General features: G+C 37.7%; 1 protein-coding gene across 2 annotated transcripts in view; it reads right to left on the reverse strand.

The window, feature by feature from the left end:
- AXDND1 (axonemal dynein light chain domain containing 1) overlaps positions 1-19110 on the reverse strand; it is a 58884-nt gene that overhangs the window by 16588 nt on the left and 23186 nt on the right. For both annotated transcript variants that reach the window (XM_036344535.1, XM_036344534.1), the window contains 10 exons: positions 14885-15005; positions 12776-12877; positions 11226-11389; positions 10047-10122; positions 7568-7802; positions 5141-5342; positions 4023-4116; positions 2335-2537; positions 1279-1375; positions 135-245 (listed from right to left, as the gene is read on the reverse strand). In XM_036344535.1, coding sequence (XP_036200428.1) covers positions 135-245; positions 1279-1375; positions 2335-2537; positions 4023-4116; positions 5141-5342; positions 7568-7802; positions 10047-10122; positions 11226-11389; positions 12776-12877; positions 14885-15005 — 1405 coding nt within the window. The remainder of the gene's footprint in view (positions 1-134; positions 246-1278; positions 1376-2334; positions 2538-4022; positions 4117-5140; positions 5343-7567; positions 7803-10046; positions 10123-11225; positions 11390-12775; positions 12878-14884; positions 15006-19110) is intronic.

Raw genomic sequence — 19110 nt, forward strand, 5'->3', positions numbered from 1 at the left:
GTCGAAATTCTCTTCTGATAGAGTAAGTGAATGAGGAGGATTCGGAACACTGATTGCGAAAAGCCGCTGACCCCTTATCTATTAAGATACAGGAAGAACCTGAATAATGATGCGTGCTAGCACATGACAAATACCTCTTCTTCAATGAGGTGGTCCTCTTCTTCCTCTGTCAATAACTTTATTTTTCTGCCTTTGATCCCAGAGAGGAGTTGAGAGCATGTGGTGATCCACTCACAACATTCCTTCTAAGAGATAAAAAGATCATTACTAAGCAGAAAAAAAATCAGAGTACACCAACTCATTTATTCACTCACTCCTACTGAGGAGCTGTTAAATACAACCCTCTAAATATAACTTCAATTAACATTGTATCACTTCAGTTCACTGATTTGTGCAGAAGTGTTTTTCTATATAGACCTAAAACCCCAATGTTTGCTTATTGACATCATTATAATGGGATAAGAAGTAGTGAAGTATCATAAAATTAGATGCAGAAACATTGTTGGATTTACTATGGGCAAGCAGTACACTTTATGAATCAATAAAAAATTTACAATTTTTAATTATAAACCTGTGTTTTCTATCAAAATTACTTCTTGCGGGAATATTGGTACACCCTTTACTTTGGAAGATAGTTTGACACTTTCTTAAAAAGTTAAACATACACATGCCATATGACTCAGCCACTCCATTCCTAGTTATTTACTTAGCCAGTTAACTGCCACAATATTTTGAATTTAATTAAAAAAGGTTGGCCGCGTGCGTCTATAGATGCTTATGGCATACAAATGGTTAAGAGAAATGAAAACAATGTACATAAATATGCATTGAAGTTTTATTTATTATAATTGAAAAGTGGGAACAATTCAAATGCCCACCAACAGAGAATGGGTAAACTGTGTATATCCATACAATGAATACTACTCAGCACTAAAAAAACATAAAATATGCTTTATGATAAAAGCAACAATATGTGTGAACCGCAAAAAAAATTTGCTTAGTCAAAGAGGTCAGACCAAAAGCATACATTTTATGAGGTTCCATTTACATAAATTCTAGAAAATGAAAAATCATCTTTGGTGTTAGAAAGGTGATCAGACATTGGCTGGGATGAGGATGGTATACAAGGAAACATTTCTTATCACAGTCATTATTTTATGGGTGTATGCACATTTTAGAAATTATCAAATTGCACACTTTAAATATGTGTAGTTTGTTGTAAATCAATTAAACCTAAAATGTCTGCTCAGAACAAACAAAACAAGAGCAAGTGGTTACCTTCATGTTATTCAGTTCATGAAGTTCCTTAGCAGGATTTTTTTGTAGGCTGCCGGCGATACTCAGAGCCATAGCTGTTACCATCCCTTTGCAACAACTGGGGGGGAAAGCACACACATACATACACACACACACACACAGAGCATGACCTATTAGTATTGGTTCTCCTAAGTGTTTTAAATCCAAGTACAGTGGAAGTTTACCATTAACAATTAAGCTACTGACTCACCAAAGAGTATAATTTGTCTCTTTCTCATTTTTTACCCTTGTCTTCTTCACTCCCTTCCATTCCTCTCACTTTTGACCATTGGTAACATTGAATGGAAATGAAGTGGGTAATTGGCTAGATTATAAAAGCTACTTGCCAAATTTGAAGTAATCAGAGACAGTAGGCTTACTAGTTAATCAGAGACAGTAGGCTTACTAGTTTACAATTTTCCAGACTTCGTCTTTATTTGGTGGGAATCCTCTAGCTTTCCAGACATAAGGTTTTTAGAAAGAGATGTTTTGGTTGGTTTTTATTGAAACATAAAAAAGTATACATTCAGCTTTGCATGGAATTACCCAGGACACTATAAGCTTCTTCATAAATGCCCCAGCCTGAGGAAAAGTGCGAAACGTTTCTTACTTAATGCAAGTTAAGTGAGTCTTTTTGTTTTGTTACTAATTGTCACTCCCACATCTATAATAATAAAAGTGTAATATGCTAATTAGACCAGATGTCCTTCTGGACGTCCTTCCAGATGACCTTCTAGATGAAGCCGGGGCTGTGAGGGCCAAGCCCCTTGCACGAATTTCGTGCATCAGGCCTCTCGTCTGTACATATGTCCCATCCTGCCCATGCTAACATTGTTTTCAAATGAATTCTAAAGCCATTGGGAAAACACAAAAATCTCATATTCCAACTGGGCAGTGTCAAAGCTAATTTAAGTGAAGAACTGGTACTTCTTTCCAGGTTTTAGAACAACTTCTAATTGCTGCCCTTCTCTCCTGTGCTTTATGTCACATTTAATCTTCAAAGGGGGCAGAAATAAAAAGAAAAACAGATCGTTTTACCCGTTCAAATAACTGGTGTATCGGGACAGATTTTTGGCCAGTGCAATTGCGTTTAGCTCTAACTTTGCAACTCCTATATCATGTTTTTCATCACTTTCTTTCTCCAAAAACTCTGGGAGACTGTCTCGGTCAGTAAAGTCAGGTACCATTAATATCAGCACATTTACCATCCACTTGACCATAGATATATGCAATTCATCCATCTGTTAAAAAACAGTTATAATACAAATGACCCATTTTAAATAAATCAAACAGTAAAAACCATGCCAAATTTAAAAACAGATGATCATACCTGCATCCAATTTTTAGCAATGCTATCATCACTATGCAGCTGGTATAACTATATATATATATTTTTTCTCATTATACTACATTAAACTCTTCTTTAGCTTGGTCAAGGGTATTAAAACTACAGTTACCAAATTGTTCACTAAGGCATCCTAGGGCTCCACAGTGAACTCTCCAGGATGCCTTGGGATTTTAAATTCTTGAGGGAAATAACAGTGATATTTGACATCTGTCAGACATAGCATGAACCTGACATAGTTCACACACTCAACATCAGATGCACTATATCACTTTTGCAAAGCTGATTTTATTGGTAGGGTGGTAAAAACAAGCTCTGTGTGAGCCCAGGCCAGTGTGTCTTGGTGGTTAGAGCATTGGGCTGCACACTGGAGGGTGGAGGGCTGGATTCCTGGTCAAGGGCATGTCCCTTGGTTGCAGGTTCCATCTCCAGCCCCAATGGGAGGCAGGGTTCGTGTGGGAGGCAACCAATCGATGTATCTCTCTCACATTGATGTTTCTTTCTGCACCCCCCCCCCCACAAAAATCATTGGAAAAAATATTCTCTAGTGAAGATTAAAAAAAACGAGTACTGTGTGAAAATCTAAGGGGAACAGGAAGTAAAGGTGGCAACATTCAATATGATTCCAAGGTTAGAAAAGTTGTACAGTGCCCCAGTACATACATCCCTTAGTAATTTTGATGGAGAATAAAAGTTTTTTCCCAATGTTTATATATGTAAAAAGGTAAACTGAGACATTAAGTTTTACAAAGTTTCTTTCAGCAAAAAACAATTTCAATTGGGCAATGCCAAACCTGGAAAATGGTTAGGGGTGCTTTGTGGGCAGGGGGAAGGGCAGAGATGTTTATAATTGGCTGTAATTATTTACATGTTTGCCTTATTTGGGAAAATTTAGTTATTTGGCTGTTATGATGATTGTTCTTCCAAATCACAGAAATTTCCCCCAACCCTGGATCCATACTTCCAGTGTTGATATATTTGCTCCTCAACTCTTGGTTCTATATATTTATAATGTATTGTCATATACTGTAATGTGATGATTCATAAGTAATATTCCCATATAACTGATGAGCTCTGCCTTTCAAATTCCTAATTTAAGTAATATTAAAATGGACTAAGTTCATTTTATCATATTAAGTTTACTTATAATAATTTTTTTCAATGTAAATTTAAATTATAATTATGAGGTGAAAGTAAATGTAATAAACTAAGACATCCTCTAGAAATTATTTCATGTTGTGCTGGCTAAGAAGTCAATGTAAGTTCCCATTTTGCCCTCACAATCTCCTGCTTTAATTGCATAGGCATGACCTGATTTTTCCTTAAAGAAAACTCTCAGCCAAGGCAAAATTAACCTGGCAAATCCCTATTAAGTACATACGTGGCGCTGAAGTTCAATGTTACCATTAGCAATCTCATTGCCCATCTCCACGTGCCAATGTTTAATCATGCTATATATATGTGCTGCAAGGGCCCTGAAGGAAAAATTAAGTAAAATAAAGATAAGTGACTTAATCAGAATATAAAAGTAACTATCAGTTAAAGGAAAGGGTTTTATTTGGGTGGGCCTCGCTAGTATACTTAGTGTTGACAAATGTTTGAGAATTCAAGGGAATGTGAATGAAAACCTTGAATTATCAGGAATATTGGCTAACATCCATAGCAATCAGCATGATGCACTTTGGATAATGTAGATCTTACCTTCAGTGCTAGCTCTCTGCTATAAAAACTCACACTCACATGCTTTATATTCACTCTTAGACCAATGAGACCAAAAAGTGAGAATGAATTTTTAAATTCTCTCAAGAGATCAGCATCCAGCATGACAGTGTGAGGAGCAAAGCTGACCCATTTCTCAGTAAAACTGGTGAGAATTACTTCTTTAAAAAAAAAAAAAAAATCGAGCCCTGGCTTGTTTGGCTCAGTGGATAGAGTGTCGGCCTGCGGACAGAAGGGTCCCGGGTTCGATTCCAGTCAAGGGCACATACCTTGGTTGCAGGCACCTCCCCGGCCCGGGCCCAGGTCAGGGCGCATGCAAGAGGCAACCAATTGATGTGTTTCTCTCACATTGATTTTCTCTCTGTCTCTCCCTCTCTCTTACACTCTCTCTTTATAAAAATCAATGGAAAAATATCCTTGGGGGAGGATAAAAAAAAAAAAATCAAAAGCCTCTAAAAATGGTCCCAAGAACAAAGAGCAACTGAAGAGACATCTCTTCGAGACAGTCTATGAAGATTCAGTGAGAAAGACAAGAATCTATGGTATCTGAACCATGATTGCCGCCACTCTTCCCCTTCCCAGCTCAGTGAGGCAGAAACTCCACCATGGGCCACTGCAGTCATGAACACAGGACTCCCTCACCCTCCTGCTCCCAGTCAGATGGACTTTCTTCCTGGGAGGAACAGGATTTTAAGGTTTGTCATCTGAGCCCAGCTCCCTGTGTCTGAGGCTAGGTACTGGGAAAACGCAATTGAGAAGCAGAGAGCTATGGGAACTTACGAGCCAGAATCTGCATCAAGGCTCTGTGGAACAGTACCAACAGTGTTTAACAAGATATCCGTCTGAGCTACCATTTCATTAATTTTTTCAGTAAGTGCCTCCCATTCTTCGAGAAGCACATCAGGAAAATCCAGATGCTGGTCGATCTTGAAAGAATAGAAGTCAAGAGTACTAATCAAACTTAAAAGAATTTTAGTGATACCTAGAAAAGTGAGAAAAGCATGAATTGTTAGAAGTATTTGTAAGTTTACTATTTCTTTTTAAAAAAATATGTTTTTATTAATTTCAGACAGGGAGGGGGGGAGAGAGAGAGAGAGAGAGAGAGAGAGAGAGAGAGAGAGAGAGAGAAACATCAATGATGAGAGAGAATCATTGATTGGTTGCCTCTTACACGCCCCCTGGGTGGGGATCAAGCTTGCAACCCAGTCATGTGCCCTTGACTGGAATCGAACCTGGGATCCTTCAGTCCGCAGGCTGATGATCTAGCTAGCCACTGAGCCAAACCAACTAGGGCCAAGTTGACTATTTCAATAATAAATTATAAAATACTAATGGGCAGGGGCATATCTTTTTTCACCTTTTTATTATCTTATAGCTTGCTTAGCAAAAATCTTATAAAGAGCAGTTCCTAGATAAATGTTTAGTGAATACTGTATAATTACTTTTCTGACTGATCGACTATTTGATGGCAACCTATACTCTAAGTCTCTTATCTTCTCAGCTGAGAATCAAATACATTAAACCCAGAAACTATGAACTACAGTTTTCTGAAAAAGGCATTAATTCACTGAGTCTTTCTGTTAAGAAGACAATGGTGATAAACAGGTTCTTCATAATTATAGGACAGTTAATAAGAGAAATGAAATATAGTTCTTGAGTTATTTTTAAGTCATTGTTCAGGTTTTCATGAAGTGCATAGTTTTAGTCTGAACCAGAATCAAATATGGATCCTAGTCTTTGAATTGATTCACGTGAGATCATGGCAAAATAACCACTTTATACCTCTGTCTTATGTCATTTGCAAAATAAGAAATACAAATGCTCCTATCTCAGAGATATATAAAGAGAAATAATTTAAAAGCAAACGTTTTCTTATCCTTGATGAAAATATTTTCAATGCCTTCATCAGTCAACTTTGACCACCGAGGAGTATTCAAAGTGATCTGTTAATTTCCCTATCACTCTTCATTTGGACTCTCATTACTGTAAACCATTTACTAAATCATTTTTGTCTGCCCACAATAGGAATATTCTCATAGATAAGTATTGCCATTTTATCTGTAACTATATTACTGCTGTAACAGATCACTAAGATTGTGTTTCCCCACCTAGAGTAGTTTGATGTTGAACAACAGTGGTAGTCAATGCATCAGAGTTGCCTGGAACACTTTACAGAGAAGGCCTGATTCTTAGGTAACATATGACATAGTGATTACAAGTGTTCTGATGGGTTTTTAATGTCTCTCATGGGTTTTGGAGGGCGAATTTTCAATATGTCTCAAGGAAAACTGGGATATTAGGTCACCCCACTGGGGAAATAAATTGAAGTTCAAAATCTGCTAAGGAGCAGAGGCCCTGGTAAACGCACCAGGCTTTCACTTGGGACCCCTAAATCCCTGAAGGGCTACACCTTAGAAGTAAGGGTAGAATAGAATAGAATGGTTCTTGCAAAGCCTGGAGCCATACTTCATCTCAGCTCAGTCCCTTTTTGGATTAAAATGATCTACTCCTATCCTAAATAACCTGCCAGAATAAAAACTAAAATCATTCTTTTGAAATATAGCATCATCCAGAGTCTTAATTATTTCTAGAATTTATCACACATGATGCCCAACATCAATCAGAAACAACCAGGAATATGAAAAGAATAGACTCAAAACCAAGACAAATTACAGACAATAAAAAAAACCTAAACAAAAAAGAAGAGAGAGAGAGAGAGAGAGAGAGAGAGAGAGAGAGAGAGAGAGAACACACTATGGACACATAAAACAGTGTGGTGATTATGGGGTAGGGGGAGGTGGAGATGTAAGAGGGTATAGGGGGGATAAATGGTGATGGGGAAAAAAATTTAAAAAAGACTTAGTATACCTGAAACTAAGATAATATCATATGTCAACTGTAATTTTAAAAATGAAAAAAAAAAGACCTATAAGAGAATTAGATATCATCCAATTATCTAAAACTGACTGTAGTGATGGTTGCACACATCTGTGAATACACTAAACATAATCAAATTGTACACTTTACACAGGTAAACTGTATTGTATACTAATTACATCTCAACAAAGTGATGCTCAATGGTTTATTTTGCTTTATTTCTAAAACTATTCAAATACTATCTTGATTTTAACTATTAATTGTATTGAAAATAATTATTATTAAAATCCTTTATGTCGAGCAATCTAATTATCATTGTTTTTTTCTTACCATTATCCCCAGTTACCCTTAATTTAAAATCTTTGTAGAGTCTGTCTGTGTTTTTTATAATTTCCTCCATGTGTTGGAGCTCTGGTGGCATTGCCCCCTCCATACTTTTATGGCGATGAAATATCCCAAATCCAACATCTGTCCAGTTTTCCTGTAAATATTTAATAATCTTGAGAGAATCATATTTTGACACTAGAGAACTCCCAGTAAACTTCTCTTTATCTTCATTCAGTATCTAGAGAGTAAAAGGGAGGTAAAGAAATTAGCACATTATCCACTAATGATTTCATTAAAGTCGAACCAGATCTTTATTTCAATTATTTTGGAGTTAAATATCCTATTATTATTTGTTCATACCATTTCTTCATCTGACATACATTTTATTTTCAAAATTAAAGTAAATTTAAATTAATTTGCTATCTTATAAGATTACCCATCGTTTACCAGGATAATAATTACATTAAATCTATATGGGTAAAAAGTTGGTGATAGGCAATTAAGTACCAGAGAGCTAAGCATGTTTAATTGCTATATGCTTTCGAAAGGATATAATACATTTGTTTACATGATCCCCACTAGACTGGGAAAGTTCCTAGAATGTAATGGTTGTGTTTTATTCATACTTTATTTATCTGTTTAACCCCAAGTCCAAAACATGACGTATCAATAAATATTCATAGAAGAAATAAAGTACTATCCTATATAATAAAGAGGTAATATGCAAATTGACCATCACTCCAACACAAAGATGGCCGCCCCCAATGTGGTCAAAGATGGCCTCCACAAGATGGCCAGCAGGGGAGAGCAGTTAGAGGCGACCAGGTTGGCAAGGCAGGGCAGTTGGGGAGGACCAGGCCGGCAGGAGAGGACAGTTAGGGACAATCAGGCCAGCAGGGGAGCAGTTAGGCGTTGATCAGGCTGGCAGGGGAGTGGTTAGGGGGTGATCAAGGTGGCAGGCAGAAGCGGTTAGGGGCAATCTGGCAGGCAGGCAGGTGAGTGGTTGGGAGCCAGCAGTCTTAGATTGTAAGAGGGTGCAGGCTGGGCTGAGGGACACACACCCCTGTGCACGAATTTCGTGCACCAGGCCTCTAGTTTATATATAAAGTTTGCCATTACCTGTGATTCAGATAATGGAATCAAATCATCCACGCTTCAATAAGAATGACCATTATAGGGAAGGCTTGTTGCAGAGCATTAAGTGTAGGAATTTTGGAGTTGGAGAGACATGGACTCAAACTCTGATTCAGCCACTTGCCACTTAGAGATAACTTGGCAAGTTACTTAACATTTCTGTGAGATGGGGATTATAAAACCTGCATCATGTGGCTGCTATGAAGAATAACATCACATATGAAAATCACCATTAGCTTAGCAGAGTGTTTAATGAATGAGTTATTATTATTCCTACTAAATGAAGAAGCATGGATTATTTCAATTTTATCTAAGCAATGTCAAAATTTCCAGAAAAACAGTTAAAAAAAAAACAACCACCAGGTCACTAAACCAACTATATTGTGTATAAGACAACAAACCTTCAATTCGGAGAATATCCTGCTCAAGTCATTCCAAAAGAAAAGAAAATGGCTCCCTGGGATCTGGATAACATTTTATCAAGTCACAAGTTTGATATTCACTTTGGAGGAATTTCAGTATTTTATGTACTTTCCTCTGTCCAACTACTATAACATGATAGTAATTTGATTAATAAAACCTGTTTCCATAGTTCAAACACTTTTTAAAAGAGGTTACTAATAAACAAAATGTGGATTATACAGACAATGGACAGAAAGGAAATTTGACACATGCTACGACATGAATAAACATTAAGAACATTATGCTGAAGGAAGGCTGTCGTCGGTCACAAAGGCCAAATCTAAATGATTCCACTTATATGAGGTGCCCAGAGTAGTCAAATTCAGAGAGACAGAAAATAGAGTGGTGGTTGCCAGGAACTAGGGCAGGAGGAAATGGGCAGTTAGTGGGTGTGTAGAGTTTCAATTTGGGAAGATGAAAGAAGTTTTAGAGATGGATGGCGGTGATGTTTGCACAACAATGTAAATGTACTTAATGCCATTGAACCGTACCCTTAAATTGGTAAATTATATGTTTATGTATATTTTACCACAATTTGAAAAATGATGTTGATCTTAAAAGTCCAATTTGCCCTTAAAACAAAAGCCAGGTATAGGAGAGGCACAAATGTTACATCTTACAGTTAGAGAACTGTAACTGAAAAAAAGAAAAAAGAAAGAAAAGAAAAAAACCTATAGGAGAATCAGATATCTCCTCCCTGCCTTTTTTTCTGGCACCGTAACTTATTTGACCCAAAAATCTAAAATAGAACTGAAAATAAAATAGTTAAGCATATTTTTAAAAGCCCCTGTAGTCTTGTTATTTTCCTTGTCTTACCCAAAACTTAGTGTGGCATTTTAAAGATTGAGATGTGACTCAGCTGGAGGCGAGGAGTGGCAAATCTTACCTTTAGCCAGTTCTTGAAGTCTGGAAGAATTGATTCAAATATATTTCCTTTACTATGGGTTAAAATGTCTTCTACCCTGAAAGAAGGAAAAAGAGCAGGGTCTCAGAACAGGGTATAAAGAAAGAAAATCGTGAATCCATACACCATATGACAATAGTATGCTTCTCCTTAATGATTTTCAAGCATACCTTCCAGGTTCGCCCCCCTCCCTTCCATAGGCATTCATCTTTAAATTTACAAATAAAAACATAAATTCAGATTCTTCTCAGGCCTGAATAACCAAGTTACAGGGTCAGAGGCCACAGTAGTATTAAAAAGGTCATTTCGCCCTAGCCCATTTGGCTTCCTGTGGACTGAAGGGTCTTGGGTTTGAGTCCGGCCAAGGACACATACCTAGGCTGCAGCTCAGTACCTGGCCGTGGTTGGGGCGCATGCAGGAGGCAACCAATCGATGTGTCTCTCTTATATTGATGTTTCTGTCTCTCCCTCTCCCCTCCATTCTCTCTAAAAATCAATGGAAAAATTCCCTCAGGTGAGGATTTAATAAAAAAAATAAAAAAAAAAAAAAGGTGATCTCTGGGTCTTCTGCATCCAAAATTTGATTACCGTAAGAATAATTCCTGTTGAATACAGCTGTCAAAACAACATGTAAATAGAAAGGAAGCCTAATGGATAATTAAGGTCAGGAGCCCCAAATTCTGGTAGGAAAGTTTCCTGTCATCTCTCTAAAGTCTCACAAGAAGAAAGCTGTTGATAAAGAAGTTGCTAGAGAGAAAGGCAGAAGAGAACCACTGCCATCTGTGCTCCCCTCCCAGCTAGGGGTCAACAAATGGGAATGGCGGCAGCAACCAGCCTGGATATGTACCAGCTTCAGCTTCCAGAATTCCACATCTCCGAACTGGGAAACCTCTCAGAGGATATGAAAAAAACTGAAACCACCATGCTCAATTTGAAATGCAAATGGTACTTAAATGTGTTGAGTCTAGCCTGCATTCAAAGTATAGATTCCCACTAACTTTGGCTGTGATCCAGCCTAGACTTAACTACCTGATAGACAGCCTCTTCCACTGTCAGATTTTTCGAACTGTTCTACAATACCAGAGGCCTGTTGCACGAAGAGATTCGTGCAATAGGCCATGACAGAGGATAGTCAGAAAGACAAAATTCTTAGAGGCTCACTTGTTAGTTCTGAAGAACGTCTGCCATTTGATAAGGCCATCCTTAATTACGAGCAATTTCTGCCTTGTAGAATTTTCGTTTTCTTCCACTTCCTGTTTAAATTTATTCACTAAGCTTTTCCATTTCTGTGTCAACTTCTGCAACAATGCAAGATCCGAAGTGTCCTAGATAAAAGGCATGGAATCAAACCACTTTTTCATTTATTAATGTAACAAATAGTTATTAGCATACACCAAGCCATTATTAATATTGTAATACCAGAGAAATCCATAGAAAATGGATTACAAAATTAAAAAGATATTCCTCTTTCAAAATATCATCAGTGACACTATTATACAGTCCCTTCAGTGGTAGATTTTCTGTGGCACTAAGTATTGGAGGCAAAATTTTTTTCCTTTGCAACAAGAGCCCAATTTCCCCATGAAACTTTCATGGGAGGTAGTGCAGTACACTAGAAAGAACAGAAATTCAAAGCTAAACAGAACCAAATATGAATCCTAGACATTTAACTGGCTGTGTAACCTAGGGGAATGTTATTTAATCTATTTGAGATTAATTTTTCTTATCCATTATAATAGGACTGGAGGCCCAGTACACAAAAATTTATGCACTGGAGGGGGGTCCCTCAGCTCAGCCTGCCCACTCTCACAATCCGGGAGCTGTGAGATGTCCTACTGATGGCTTAGCCAGCTCCCCATGCCTAAGCTGCAGTCTGGCCACCCTTTACAGGAGGTGAGTGGGCCAATCAGGGGAAGGCACCACCCTCATCACCCCGCTGCTGCTGCCACTGCCAGCCCTCCTCGGCCCTCCTCAGCCCTCACAGCCGCTGCAGCTTTATCTGGAAGGACGTCCGGAAGATACCAGTCTATCCATTCTAATTAGCATATTACCCTTTTATTAGTATAGATCAGTGGTCGGCAAACTGCAGCTTGCGAGCCACATGCGGCTCTTTGGCCCCTTGAGGTGGCTCTTCCACAAAATACCGACTTCTCCGCATGGGCCACGAAGGGCCACGAAGTTTCAATCGCACTGTACATGCACACCTGCATGTGGTATTTTGTGGAAGAGCCACACTCAAGGGGCCAAAGAGCCGCATATGGCTCACGGGCCGCAGTTTGCCGACCACTGGTACAGATTGCCAAAAGAATTAATGAAATGACTAGGGTAAATGGTTTGACTCTAGAAACACTAGGTACCACTTTCCTCCTTTGCAATCTAGTGTGCTCACTGAACTTACCCATTAAATTGCAGAGAATGCATCGATAATACAACTATTTCAATAAACACAGCTCATCACAACTTTTTTACTTTAATAAATAGAGTAACTATAAACAACATTTACAGTGTTATTAACTCAGATAAACTGCTTAACTTGCTTTAATTAGAAGACCTTTATTCACCTTTCCTTCAATTTTTCATTCTGCCACAATAAAGCACAAATGTAAAACTATACTTAAAATTTAATCTATAAATTTAGCAAAAGCTTCTTACAGTCTCAACCCTCAACAGTTGGAGTCTTTTTTCCATAAGTTACGTGAACTGAGGTTTACCTTTGTTGACAGCAGTATGATGAAATGCTTAGCATATTTATTCCAGGCTTTTTCATTGAGGTAAAGGTTTTTAGCCAAAATGACTCTATTTTTTTGAATTACCTATATTAAAAAAAGAACTGAAATTAAGATCCTAAATCATTAACAAACCACTTTAATTTATTAAACTCAAACCACTTTTACATTGAACTATGAACTCAATCACAATGACTTATATAAATCATGAATTAGTTTGAATCACAAATTTATATTTTCTAAAACTACTAAACTAGAACCAAATTAATAAAGAAGTTCCTAGAGAGAAAGGGAGAAAAGTGGGGGGGAATGTTATTTAATCTATTTGAGATTAATTTTTCTTATCCATTATAATAGGACTGGAGGCCCGGTACACGAAAATTTGTGTATAGTATGTAGCAGAAATTCCCACACAATTTGATACCAAATACCCATTATAGCCCTAGCTGGTTTGGCTCAGTGGATAGAGCGACAGCCTGCAGACGGAAGGGTCCTGGGTTTGATTCTGATCAAGGGCACATGCCCAGGTTGTGGGCTCGATCCCCAGTGTGGGGTGTGCAGGAGGCAGCCAATCAGTGATTTTTCTCATCATTGATGTTTCTATTTCTCCCTCTCTTTTCCTCTCTGATATCAATAAAAAATATATTAAAACACACACACACACAAAAAAATGTCATACTCTTAATAATTATTGAAAACTTCAAAGAGCTTTTCTATACATGATTTTATCTATTGGTATTTACTATATTGCAAGTTAAAACTGAAATTATTAAAAATCCATGTTAATTCACTTAAATGTAACATTAATAAATTAACATACATTAAAATAACATTTTTATGAAAAAATAATTTTATTTTCCAAAACAAAAAAAAATTGGAGAAAAGATTACCACTTTCACATTTAAAAACAATCTCTTTAATAGAATAGAGCGGAATTTTCATATTTGCTTTTGCATTCAATTTGTTGCAATATTCCATATGATGTAACTTCAAAGAAATCCACTACACTCATGTGAGAATGACAGTGAAAAAGGCAAATAACATTCCAGCATTAAGATGAAAGTAGTTTTTAAAGAAAGAAAGGAAGAAAGAAAGAAAGAAAGAAAGGAAGAAAGAAAGAAAGAAAGAAAGAGAAAAGATGAAAGTCGTTTTGACCTCATGAAAAGGTCTCATAGACTCCCAAGAGGTCATACTTTGAGAACCACTGATACACGGAATCAATTACCAGTAGTATATAGTCATTCAATGAATGACTGTTCTAGACACTGTCCATGTAGCTGTAAACAAAAGAAAGTCATTTCCAGGGAGTGGACATGCTAGCTGTCGTTTCCTTTTGGAAGGAACTTTAGGGGTGATCTAACACAAAGCCCCATCAATTCAAGGCATTCTTTTACAGAACCCTCTGCTGGTCAGTTCTCTACTGTTCAAATACTTCTGGAGCGAGGGAACTCACTTGTCTACTTTATTTTTCCTACTGAAAATGCCTAACTCCTGGATTTGTTTCTCATACATTTACTGTCATGACTATTTCCTCTGGGCATGACAACGTCCCTTTTAAATTCTGGATCAGGATAGAACAATGTGACCTTGATAAGTGCTGACTATTCCAGAGGAAAATGGGACAAAAATCTGAATCTGTTCCAGGTCATAATTTGCTATTACGTTTCTAAGTCCCAGATGTGAGAATAAGCAACTTAATAGCACACACTTAACACTTCAGAAAAATAGAAGATTCTTGCTCATACTTCATAGATTCTGGTGGGGGGAAAAAAAGAACCCTTTTTGTGGGCAATAGCCAGGCACCCAATAGTAAAGAAACAAACAAACAAAAAATATAACTTTCCCTTTCCAGGGTTCATAACATCTACCTTATTCATCAATTAAATATGCATCTTCATGTTTCTATTCTTCTTCTTTTTTTAATTTATTTTTATTGTTGAGAGTATTATAAATGTTCCCTGTTTTTACCCCTTTGCCCTCCTCTCCTTGACTCCCACCCATCTTTTTTTAACTTTTTTGTCCAATTGAAATTTGTAAAATGAAATTTTATTCAAACCAAAAAGAAGTTCAGTTGATGATTCCTGATGAACCAACCTTTAGGGACAATTCATAAGTGGCTGTGCTCCAGATATCTCGTTCTGCCATTAGTTGTTTAATATCGTTCTCCAACCTTACTCTTTGTAACATATATAGGTCATGGTACTCTTCTACAATTCTAAAGGAAAAAGTAAGAAACAGCTATATAGGACATTTTTTCAAAAGAAGAACTTTTTTTTTTTTTTTTTAAAAAAAAGCAAGTTGTCCCTTTAAAACTGATCATAAGGTAATTATAGTATAATTGCTGGATATTTTGATAATGGAAACAGAAGAAAAATATTCATAATTCATTAAAAAATCTCACAAAAGTTAAAGTAAAAAGTTCAATATACTGTTTCCTGTTCAAAATATTTTTCATGAGAACCAAGATGGCGGCATAGGTTAACGCCGGAGTTTGCTGCTTTGAACAACTACTTCAAAAGTGAAACCAAAAAACGGAAGGGACATCACCCAGAACCACAGGAACGCTGCCTGAGTGGAAGTCCTACAACTAGGAGGAAAGAGAAACGCATACGGACACTCAGAGGAGGCGCAGTGCTGAAGTCAAATTCTGAGGTGCGGAGTGCGCGGAGCGGGCTGGCGGCGGAGGGCGTGGTTGGCGTTTTCAATCGGGAGGGAGTCGCAGACTCTGAGCTCCAGATCCGGGCGAGTCTTTAGGGACCCAGACTCAAACGGGAGAAGCAGGACTGTCTGGCTTCGGTCAGAGCGAGTGCAGCTTTCTCTCTGAGCTTTGCAGCGGGTGCTGGGACTCAGAGAGGCAGAGCCCCTGGGGACAGGACTGAGAGCCGCCATAACTGCTCTCTCCTGCCCACCCTGTTGATCCTGTGCGACCCGCCCCGCCCAAGCCCTGCACACAGGCATTTGCCGGATAGCCTCAGGCAAACGCCAGATTAGCACCTCCCTAGAGGACAGAAGTTCTCTCACTGCTGACACAGCTGATTCTCATAGCCACTTGGCCTGGAGGTCAAACCCTCCCTGGAATTAGCTACAACAATCAAGATTTAACTATAAGACTGTGAACAAAGACCACTAGGGGGTGCACCAAGGAAGCATAACAAAATGCGGAGACAAAGAAACAGGACAAAATTGTCAATGGAAGATATAGAGTTCAGAACCACACTTTTAAGGTCTCTCAAGAACTGTTTAGAAGCCGTCGATAAACTTAATGAGATCTACAAGAAAACTAATAAGACCCTCGATCTTATATTGGGGAACCAACTAGAAATTAAGCATACACGGACTGAAATAACGAATATTATACAGACTCCTGACAGCAGACCAGAGGAGCGCAAGAATCAAGTCAATGATTTGAAATGCGAGGAAGCAAAAAACACCCAACCGGAAAAGCAAAATGAAAAAAGAATCCAAAAATGCGAGGATAGTGTAAGGAGCCTCTGGGACAGCTTCAAGCGTACCAACATCAGAATTATAGGGGTGCCAGAAGATGAGAGAGAGCAAGATATTGAAAACCTATTTGAAGAAATAATGACAGAAAACTTCCCCCACCTGGTGAAAGAAATGGACTTACAGGTCCAAGAAGCGCGGAGAACCCCAAACAAAAGGAATCCAAAGAGGACCACACCAAGACACATCATAATTAAAATGCCAAGAGCAAAAGATAAAGAGAGAATCTTAAAAACAGCAAGAGAAAGAAACTCAGTTACCTACAAGGGAATACCCATACGACTGTCAGCTGATTTCTCAACAGAAACTTTTCAGGCCAGAAGGGAGTGGCAAGAAATATTCAAAGTGATGAATACCAAGAACCTACAACCAAGATTACTTTATCCAGCAAAGCTATCATTCAGAATTGAAGGTCAGATAAAGAGCTTCACAGATAAGGAAAAGCTAAAGGAGTTCATCACCACCAAACCAGGATTATATGAAATGCTGAAAGGTATCCTTTAAGAAGGGGAAGAGGAAGAAAAAGGTAAAGATACAAATTATGAACAACAAATATGCATCTATCAACAAGTGAATCTAAGAATCAAGTGAATAAATAATCTGATGAACAGAATGAACTGTTGATTATAATAGAATCAGGGACATAGAAAGGGAATGGACTGACTATTCCTGGGGGGGAAAGGGGTGTGGGAGATGCGGGAAGAGACTGGACAAAAATCGTGCACCTATGGATGAGGACAGTGGGTGGGGAGTGAGGGCGGAGGGTGGGGTGGGAACTGGGAGGAGGGGAGTTATGGGGGGAAAAAAAAGAGGAACAAATGTAATAATCTGAACAATAAAGATTTAATTAAAATAAAAATAAATAAATAAAAAAATAATAAAAAAATAAAAAAAAAAAGAAACAGGAAATCTAAAAAAAAATAAAAAAATAAAAAAAAAAAAAAAAAAAAATATTTTTCATTATATTCTTCTAACAGAATTTTCACAACATGGTATTCCAATAATATAACACTATATCTAATAACAATTTTAGAAAACAAGTAGCAATAATACCGTAGTGTTACTGTTAAGCTTGTATTTCTCATAGACTCAGGATTCTTTACTAAAGGCATAAAGCCCAATCGTTGTGAGACATTATATTTTAAAATTACATGTAATTAGTATAAGATTTAAAGAAATTCACTTGCCGTGAAAAGAAATTCTCAACCAACCAACCAACCAACCAACCAAAAGTTAAGTATAATTAAGTACCTTCTTTTTAAATGTTTCCTTTGTGTTTACAAGAACATAACTTTTCCTTCTAACCTACACTGAAGCTTCTCTTAGAATTAAAAGCCCTTCTGAGATTAAATACAAACACAGAAGTAGTAAAATGAATAGAAGCATTTGATAAACCTTTTAAAACACACCCTCCTGAGGAATATTAACTTCGCTACATGGATTAAAAGTCAGCAAAGCAGAATTCTTTCCATTTTGCTGAAAGTCAGGGGTCACTGGCATCAGTTCCTGAAGCCTCATTCTACTTGGAGGCTCCGATTTTTCAATTATCTGAGAAAAATATGAACCACCCGAGGTGTCACACAGATGAATACAAATACAGAAATTCCACAAGCTGTATCCTTAAGATTTGTGCACTTTACTATCTGAAAGTTAGACCTCTATTTTTAAAAGAGAATTATTGACCCTTGTTTAAAATAGCAAAACAAAAAAATTGAGAAACAACCTCAAAGTCCAACAATGAGGGATTGGCAAAATAAAATATGATGTAGCTTTATGATAAAAAAATACTCTGTAGTTAAAGATCATGTTCTTAATACTTTGGTACTTGGAAAATATTTGAGAAAATCAAATGGCTTAGTGGATAGAGCATCGGCCTGCAGACTGATAGGTCCCGGGTTTGATTCCAGTCAAGGGCATATGCCGGGGTTGCGGGCTCAATCCCCACTAAGGGGTGTGCAGGAGTCAGCTAATCAATGATTTTCTCTCATCATTGATGTTTCTCTCTCTCTCCTGTGGAAGGCCCCCTGCCAGGGAAGGCGCTGGCTTTCTTTTAAATTCATGTCGACTGAACCCATGATAAAGGCAGAGCCTTATCCTGGGGGTATATCCAGCCAAGAGGTGGGAATGCCTCAGTTGACCTTCAAAGCCAGGTGCCAGGAAATGGATTCTTACCTAAATCTAGTTGAGCACCAGGAAGGAATGGGATTCGGACCCACCCAGAGGTGACTATTTACGAGGAAGCTACAAGAACGCACACATTCCCCCTTCTATTGACCCTTAGTAAAACTTCCTGGTATTTGGCTATAAATAAAGGTTGCTGTGCTGGCTCTGGGCCCTGTTCATCTATCAGAGAGCAGACGCCACACTTGGTCCCAGCTTTCCTCTATTTCTGTCTCAGTCTTGTTTTATTCAATTTTCCTTAACCTCGTCAAGTTCTATTCAAGATTTCATCAACCCCCGAGTTCTCTCTCTCTGCGCTGGTTGCAAGAAGAGAGAACACCATCCCCCTATATCTGGCACTCAAACAGGGACCCCCGTACTCTCCCTCTCCCTTCCTCTCTGAAATCAAGAAAAATATATTTAAAAAAATAAGTTTAATAAAATAATAAAATGAGAAAATCCAAATGATAAAATTATACATTTTGATCTCATTTTTATAAAAAGTACATAGAAAAAATATATCAAAATATTAAGAGAAAAACATCAATATGAGAGAAACACATTGGTTGGTTGTCTCTAGCACCAGTATATATCCATTCATCAGTAGATGAGAGTTGCCTTTTGTCCTTATCTTATTATTTGGATAGGTATGAAAATAC

Source organism: Myotis myotis, unplaced genomic scaffold, assembly GCF_014108235.1.
Source record: "Myotis myotis isolate mMyoMyo1 unplaced genomic scaffold, mMyoMyo1.p scaffold_m19_p_18, whole genome shotgun sequence".
In the NCBI taxonomy this organism is placed as follows: Eukaryota; Metazoa; Chordata; class Mammalia; order Chiroptera; family Vespertilionidae; genus Myotis; species Myotis myotis.